This window comes from Sturnira hondurensis, unplaced genomic scaffold (assembly GCF_014824575.4).
Source record: "Sturnira hondurensis isolate 20B ecotype Veracruz unplaced genomic scaffold, ASM1482457v3 Scaffold0017098, whole genome shotgun sequence".
Classification (NCBI taxonomy): domain Eukaryota; kingdom Metazoa; phylum Chordata; class Mammalia; order Chiroptera; family Phyllostomidae; genus Sturnira; species Sturnira hondurensis.
In genome coordinates, this window is record NW_028089729.1 from 743 (window position 1) to 9,764 (window position 9,022).

Here is a 9,022-nt window from a genome sequence, read left to right on the forward strand (position 1 = left end):
TATACTGGTTCAGTTTCTCTCAGTCCATTTATGAAAGAGTCTTTCACATCCCATTGTATATTCCTGATTTTTCTTGTAGATTAGCGAATTACATTTCATATATATATATATATATATATATATATCCATTTTAGAAACTAGGTTACATGTTTTACTATGATGTTTTCTACAAGTCATTCATATATTAACTACTTAGTAGATATTACCTACTTATTGGATACTATTTACAGAAATTTTCTTTGTTCCAAGCATGTCATTTTAACTTACTGTTTCTATACTTTGATGTGCAGCAGTGTTTATATTTGGTACAATGCCATTCAATTATTTTTTCTCTTTACATTTCCTTTGGGTGCTATAATAAAATATAAAAAGCCTAGAATATCATATAATCACTTCTTTTAGTGAATTAAGAGCTATTAGAGTGGCTCAGTTTCCTGAGCACCATCCCTCAAAGCCAAGGGCACCAGTTTACTTTTGAGAAAAGGAACATGCCTGGATTGTGGGTCTGGGACCTGGTTGAAGACATATGACCACAGATGACCACACATTGTTTCTTTATTTTAATGTATTTTTTAATTTGAATATTGTATTTTACACCTCCCCTTATCTGTTTCGCTGATTTTTGCATTTTCTTTCATTTCATTTTTAATCTGGTCATTCACGGATTTGCTGTTATTAAGTAGATGTTGTATTTTCCTATGTTTCTATTTTCAGTTCTTTACCCAATAATTAAAATATTTCAATATAGGTAGTGTCAGTTTTTGTAGAGGCACATTTTTTAAAGATTTTTTTATTTATTTCAGGCAGAGGTGAAGGGAGGGAGTGGAACATCAATGTGTACTTGTCTCTCTCACTCCCCCTACTGAGGACCTGACCTTGACAGCAACCCAGACATGTGCCATGAGTGGGAATAGAACTAGCAATCCTTGGTTTGCAGACTAGCGCTCCATTCACTGAGCCACACAAGCCAGGGCTACTTTTTGTAGATGCACTTTTGTTTCCAGATTTGACCCTGGTTTTCGGTTTCCTGTCTTGATATATTTGTTGAGGTTCAGACGTGTAAAGTACTAGGCTGTACGACCTTGCTTTCTCCAGGTTAAGAGTAAAAGAAATAATATTCACCCCTAGTTTAAACTCTAAATTCTGTAAACACAGAGGGATATGTTTGTTTTTTAGTGTTTCTGGGTTCCAAGTTTTATGTAATGTCTGTTTCCTTTTCAAAGCCCATGATATTTTTTTTAAGCTTGATATTGGTCTTCAGTCCACTGGTCTGTGTTATTTCAACTATTGCATTTTTTTTACTGTGCACTGTAATGTGTTTACCATGTTGAGGTATGGCCTGAGCATTGTGTGCCCGGCAAAACAGAAACATGTATTTTGAAGATGCATGAAAACAGTGAGATCACTGAATACATCAGACCCGCTATCTGTGTAGAAAAAGATGGGAATGTGGAGTTTATTTACCCTATTTCCATCGTGTGCCACGGGAGATGGGAACAGTGGTTTATGGGAGTAAACATCCATTGTTCCCCTTTATTGTGACTTTTTGTCATTGTACCACTCTTCATCCTCCTGCAAATATTTAAGTTTTTGAAGCACTCAACAATGTGATCTGTTTAAAAATTCCTTGTAAGGTCAATGCACATTCACCTGTGTGTCATAGCTGTGAACCTTTCTTTTGTGTCTATCAGCTGTGTCATCTACAGAGAACCAATACTTCTTGGAAAGGTCAGGAATAGAAGATGTATTTTTTGAAGAAACACTGGTAAGATATGAGAAGTGAGCCTTTGATAGTGATAAGAAACTTTATGTGAAGAAAGAGTGCATGTTTGAATGGAGAAGACTAACTTTAAAAATTATTCATGAAAAATCGTTGTTATCTAAAGATGTCAGAAACATTACAAATTTGGGGAAGTTTTCACCTTAAATCATTTACCTTTACAGACCACTGTATTTCCAGATAGAAAGACTGGAAATAATATTCTAATTGTATGTATTCTTCAAAAGTACAGGTGGTAAACACAAGACCTCCAGGCTGAATCTGGCCTTCAAACTTCTTTTCTCTAACCCAGAACCTTGTTCCTACCTGGAGGCAGTGCCAAACTCCTTGCCCTTAGATAAGGAGTAGTAATATTTACATAGTCCTATATGCAGCCCACTGAAGGCAACTGTTAAGCTGATGTGGCCCATGGTGAAAATTAGTCTGACACTCCTGTTCTAAAACAGTCTGGAAATTATAGAGTATCTAATAATTAGCGGTGTGGGAAATCACTTGAATTGTTTAAAGTGTGGAGTGGGAATATTTTTCAGTCAATAATTTGTACAATGTAGTCATTTAGAATGGAATTAGGAAGCTTAAATGTGATCAGCTTGACATTCCCTTTCTTCTGGAAATATTGCATTTTTGTAGAATAAATGTTTTTTTATCCCACTGTATAATATTTTTTTGAACTGGAGTGTGATTTTTAATACAACCAATGTGATTTTCTATGGACCAGAGAATGATTATTTAGGAATAAGTGCTCATTTTTAATGAATTATAGATGACACTAAAAACCTTTCTGTGTTCAATGTTTCCCAGAGTCTGTGTGATGAGGACAGAAGTAGTGAATGCAGTGAACATTGCAAGAATTTTACCCACGAGTCAAATCATAATGTCCAGCAAAAGAGTCAGCTTGCAGACAGCCACTATGAAGTTGGAAAAGTCTTTGACCAAATGTCAAATGACAATACTCATCAAGTTTTTCCTATTGAGGAGAAGACAAACAAGCAAAGTAAAGATCTCCAATGCTTAAAGCAATCTTCAAATAGCACTGAAGAAATGAATATTACAATCAGGGAGAAAGTGTGCAAATATTTACCATGTAGGAAATTCTTCAATCAAATATCAAATCTAAATACACTTAACAAAAGATGTCCCACCAAAGAACATAAATGTGAAGACTGTGGTGAAACAGGTCACTCGTTTTCAGGTGGAACTCTACATAAAATAATTTCTAATGGACAGAAGCCGGAATTTTGTAAAGAATGTGGCAAGGTATTTTGGATTACATCCACCCTTTCTAATTATCACACACTTCCCACAGGACACAACCCTGATAACTGTAGAGAATGGGCCAAAACATTTAGTCAGTCCTCACATGTTAATGATAATCAGAAAATTCATAGAGGAGAGAAATATTTCAACTGTAGTGAATGTGGCAATGCGTTTAGAAAGGCCTATAATATTCATGAGCATCACAGAATTCATACAGGTACAAACTCTCCTATGTGTGGAAAATGTTGGAAAGCATTTAGGAGGTCTTCAAACTTTACACAAGCTCAGAAAATTCATACTGAAGAAAAGCCTTATGAATGCAGACAATGTGGCAAAGCCTTTAGGTGGTCCTCAAACCTTACAAGACATCAGACAATTCATACTGGAAGGAAGCCTTATGAATGTATACAATGTGGCAAAGCATTTGCACAGTCCTCAACCCTTAGGTGCCATCAGAGAGTTCATACTGGTGAAAAGCCTTATGAATGTCCTCAATGTCGCAAAGCATTTAGGCATCAGTCAACACTTACTCAACATCAGAAAATTCATACTGGAGAGAAGCCTTATGAATGTACAGAATGTGGCAAAGCCTTTAGGCAAACTTCAAACCTTACTCAACATCAGAAAATTCATACTGCAGAGAAGCCTTATGCATGTGCACAATGTGGCAAAGCCTTTAGTCAAGCTTCAAACCTTACTCAACATCAGAAAATTCATACTGGAGAAAAGGCTTATGAATGTACTCAATGTGGCAAAGCCTTTAGGTGTCAGTCAACACTTACTCAACATCAGAGAATTCATACTGGAGAGAAGCCTTATGAATGTACACAATGTGGCAAAGCTTTTGGGCATCAGTCAACACTTACTCACCATCAGAGAATTCATACTGGAGAGAAGCCTTATGAATGTAATCAATGTGGCAATAGCTTTAGGGAGAGATCAGCACTTACTCAACATCAGAGAATTCATACTGGAGAGAAGCCTTATGAATGTAATCAATGTGGCAAAAGCTTTAGGGATAAATCAACACTTACTAAACATCAGAGAATTCATACTGGAGAGAAGCCTTATGAATGTAATCAATGTGGCAAAAGCTTTAGGGAGAGATCAGGACTTACTGAACATCACAGAATTCATACTGGAGAGAAGCCTTATGCATGTGCACAATGTGGAAAAGCCTTTAGGAAACTTTCAAACCGTACTCAACATCAGAAAATTCATACTGGAGAGAAGCCTTATGCATGTGCACAATGTGGCAAAGCCTTTACGCAAACTTCAAACCTTACTAAACATCAGAAAATTCATACTGGAGAGAAGCCTTATGAATGTACACAGTGTGGGGCAGCCTTCAGCGAGATTTCGCACCTCACTGGACATCTGAAAATTCACACTGAATAGAAACCTAGTGAATGTACTCAATGTGACAGTCTTTAGCTTGACCTCAACCCTTACTCAGCATCGGAAAATTCATATTGGAGAGAAGCCTTATATATGTGAAATATGTGGTAAAGCCTTTAACCTGTTCTATAACCTTTTTAGGCTTCAAAATTTCATATATCAGAGTCACCTTGTACGTTTTGAGCACCTGGTGAAACGTCTTTACAGCCCTCAAACCTTATGCAACAACAAATAATTCGTAGCACATGAATGCGTTTTATATGCACCTTATGTGGTATAGGCTTTAACCAGTCCTCAATGCTCATTCATCATAAAGTATCTTTGTACTGCATTGAACCCATTTAAATGTACATGATGGGATAAAGCTTTTAGCCACTTCCAACCCATGCTAAGATTCAGAGAATTTATACTGGAAACAAAGCTTTAAATTTGGATTAGGTGACAAAACGTTTTGACATCAGGTCATGCGTACTGGAGAAGAAACTGTGCAAAAGTAGTATATGTAACAAGTGTTTTAATCATCAGAGCTGCCTTACCCAATATGAGAGACATCCATCTGGAGAAAAACTAGAAATGTAGAAAGTGTGTTTCTGCATTAAAATGTTAATGTACATTCAAAACATACCGAACATTTAAAGCACTCTCTTTCAACATCCGTTATTTATGAGGCATATAAGAATTCTCAGTATAAAAAATGATTAGAAGGGAACTTGTAGAAAATGGTATAGGTGGACCTGCAGCCTCATTATATATCAGGGAAATGCACACTGGGGTGGATATCCACATTCATAAAGAATGAATGACTTTTGTGAAATTACACAGTTCCCATAACCCCAAAGAATTTATAGGTGAGAGTGCCTTGAAAGGTGTAAAAATTCAGGAAAGTATGTAATGGGAAAAGAGTCTCAGAACCTTATAATTCACATGATGATAGGTTTCAGGGATTGCTGTAAATCAGAATACTTACTATGGACAATCACCCAAAGTTTAAAAACATCAATCAGTACTTTCCAGTGTGCTTCAAAATGTCAAGGGGACGGTGTGTAGATATGTATACTTACTCAGAATTTTAACCATCATTTATTGACAGCATTTAAAATATTTGGGGGAGGAAATATGAAAATGATTCCAGTCTCTTATCAGTTGATGCTACTGTGTTTTTATTCCTGGTGTGTGTGAAACCAGTGTGGTGATATCGGTTCATTAACAACCTGTGCACTCATATATTAGGTGAGCTTCACTCATAATTACATGTGTATATAAGACTGAGGACACTATAATACACAATGGATTATAAAATCTAAATGAAGTTGCTGATTTAGGTTGCTAAGGAGTTTGTTTATGTCATGAAGAAAGGCATGCTATTTTGCATTATAGTAAGACTCAGGAATATTGTATATTTTAAGTAATTTTGTAAACCTCCCTTGAAAGAAAATGTCAATTTATTGAAATTCTGATGTATATTTATGGTAGTCATATTTGAATGTCAGATGATTTGTTTGGAGTATAAAAGCCATCAGTGATATGCGAGGGAATATGGACAGATCATCCATATTTGCTCAACAGCCTCCAGTTAGAAACCCAAAGAAAACTGCTCCATGGGATCCTATGTACAAGAAGAGTAACACTTCCCAAGTATTTGCAATAATTGTGTTGATAAACAGGAACACAATTGTATTGTGATTCTTTATTTAAATGATGTGTTAATTTATATTTTTATTAATAAAGGTGAATATACTGGAGCGTGTTTACCTTTTTAACATTACCCAAGTTTGTAGATAACAATGTGGTATTTGCAGTTTCTTGCCTTGGTGGCCTTAGAAAAAGAGAACGTGAAAAGTCCCCATTATAGATAGATTTTATTGTGTCCAGTGGAACGTTCTTGTAATAACAATAGATGATATATGTTTTCTAAGAGTTCGGCCAAGCAAGTTTATGATATCGCTGTGGTGGCATTTATTTTCTGTAACTCGGAGCCTTCAACTGCCAGTACCTTCAGAAATTTCACTAAGTGGACAACATCTCACAGAGTCACAGTTAAATGTCCCTTCTTCGCCTGATTAGTGGCACCAGCTGTGTGCATCAGGTCCTCTTCCACCTCAGGCCTTCCACCACACATGGCCATTAGGTAAGATCTCTGCACATTTTACCAAGATCTTGTGGAGGGTTGTTTTTTTTTTTTTTGGTTTATTTTGAACAATCTAAACTTAGCTTGAGAAAACCAAAGTCCTCTGCACATGAACCCTAATGAAATCCCGTGTGCTGGGGTCTCCTAAAATCTCCCAGCTTCCTAGTTCATCCTCAGGTTCAGCTCCTGCAGGCCTACTGTGCAAATCTCCCAGGCTCTGTGGGGAATGAAGTCTTTTGTTTCGCTTTGTCTTGTGGTCCTTTGCATAACTACTGCTCACTATCCAGTACCAGGGTTCCCTGCTTCACAAATGTTAATTTTAAAAAGTGAACACAAGTATAATTTCACAGTTCTGATTAACATTTGAGCTTATATATTATCCTGAACTGCTGTGGTCCAGCCTCGGCAGGTCTCAGGTTCCTGAAGTATGCACGGCACAGGTGATGAATGAAGAGTCAGACAGCCGATTGGATGCCAGAGAACAGCTAGCCTCTGAGGGTCTGCCTGAACTCTCAGAGTTTGATTTAGGCTTTATTTTTGTACAGATTGTTACATAACATTAAAGGATCTGGCGCATGGCGTGATCAGTTAAGGAGAAAAAAAACAATACAGAAGTAATCAGGAAAAGTACAAGAATTTCAATAGATTCAGTTATGTGAAACAAAGGTTGTTTTGACCAGGAGAGCCATTAATCAGACAATTAGAAATAGATGTATGTACAGAGTTTAAATGTCTTATTGTTTATTAAAGTTCTTAGAATTTGGCACGGAGCAGAAGGATATGCTAGACTTAGCAGAGGTTATAGGAAATTTATTATAAGGCCTTTGTGATGTGTAACTTACCCATCTTTCTGTCTAGAATGTTTCTCTATGTAATATGGACTCTGACTCCTTGGTAATTGTTTCTATGCACTTAATTTGTAGTAGCTATCCAGCTTCTCCTGCTCCTCTGCCTGTCTAATTCTAATTAATACATATTCCAGTCCAAGGTAGAGGATGGATTCTTACTCATCAAATTTTAGACATTTAGGGGCTACCCTGTTGGAGGGGGTGCTTTTTTTAATGCCCAATAAATCATTTTGTGCAACTTCATTAGAATTTGATGGATCATTGGACCTGAAATACAGGTGTCCAACATCACCAGCTTTTAATCACAAAAACGAACATGCAAGGAGAGATAGACAGGAAATGCAGCCACAGTTGCCTCTTCTGTGCAGGTGCATCTCATTCATCCTGACTGTGTCAAGAAACAGGTGCTGGGGAGCTCCCAAAATTGAAGCTCCCAAAATCTACTATGTGAGCCTATGTGAAGGGATTTACATACTTTGATAAACAATGGATGCAGTATGCAGGTGTACTCACTTAAAGATGTAATGTAGGAGTAAAAGGACTGAGGTAGATGTGTGCATGCACATATTTTAAGAAAAATAACAATATAATGGACAAAGTATATATTTTAAACATATTTGATGAGTGACTAGTTTACCAGCAATCTTACAGATTTATAATGTCAGGCCTTTACTGTAAATGACATGTGTGCATATATACTTTGTCCAAATGTCTGGACTCTTGGTTTGAGAATCTCACATTGCAATATTTTCTTTACAGTCTGTATTTTATCTAAAGCTTCCCACATGTGACTTATTTTGTAAATCACCAAGTGTTGTTTATATAAACTGTTCAGTGGTTTTAAGAATGGTTTCCATGCTGACTGTTGTGGCTCGGTGTTTTTGCTGTTGTGCCACAGAATGATTGTGTGCTGGTGTGATTCCCGGTCATGGCACATGTGGCAGTTATGAATTCCATCCCCAAATGTGGTTCCTATGAGATGCTGCTGATGGATATTCCTCTGTCACATCGATATTTCTCTTCCTCTTTTATTCTCCTCTCTGCCCATCTCTGTAAAAATTAACTGAAAAAAGTTTTCATAACAAACGGTTTTCCAAGACTTCAGTGGTATACAGAAAGAATCACAAAATGGAGCTCATTTTACCGTGAGCACATGTAGGTTTCGTTTGTGGGTTTTTTCCCCCTCCTTTACAGAAAAAACAAAACTAGTAACTGAATATTTCAAAGTTATTTTCATGTCACGTGAGTGATATCATCAAAGATATTTTCTTCTTCTACCAATGTGGTTAGCTGAAAACTTGTTGATGTCATTTTGATGTGTTTTTTTCTGGCATTTACATATCAAAAGGACAGGAACATATTGTTTGTGTAACAGACGCTCTATATTTAAGAGATATGTTAGAACTGCAGTGATGATGCAGTGCAGGGTAGGACATGGATAATAGGATGAGCAATTGGCACCCACTCTGCCTGTGGAGATAGGACAGCTGTTTCCAGTGTGCACTAATTGAACCCTAGAAAATGACATCTGTTTCACATCCTGTTTCTTACTTTTCATCCTATCTTTTCACCTCATGCTCAGCAGCAGAATTCATTCAGGTGCAATGCTCA

At 36.9% G+C, this 9,022-nt stretch overlaps 1 protein-coding gene across 1 annotated transcript; it reads left to right on the top strand.

The window, feature by feature from the left end:
• Positions 1-1,691: 1,691 nt before the first annotated feature.
• Positions 1,692-4,435, top strand: LOC119001760 (zinc finger protein 883-like; the record flags this gene model as incomplete). The annotated part of the gene is made up of 2 exons (XM_037067270.1): positions 1,692-1,765; positions 2,582-4,435. Coding segments are annotated over 2 exons (1,928 nt in total), but the record flags the coding sequence as incomplete, so codon positions are not given.
• Positions 4,436-9,022: the final 4,587 nt, after the last annotated feature.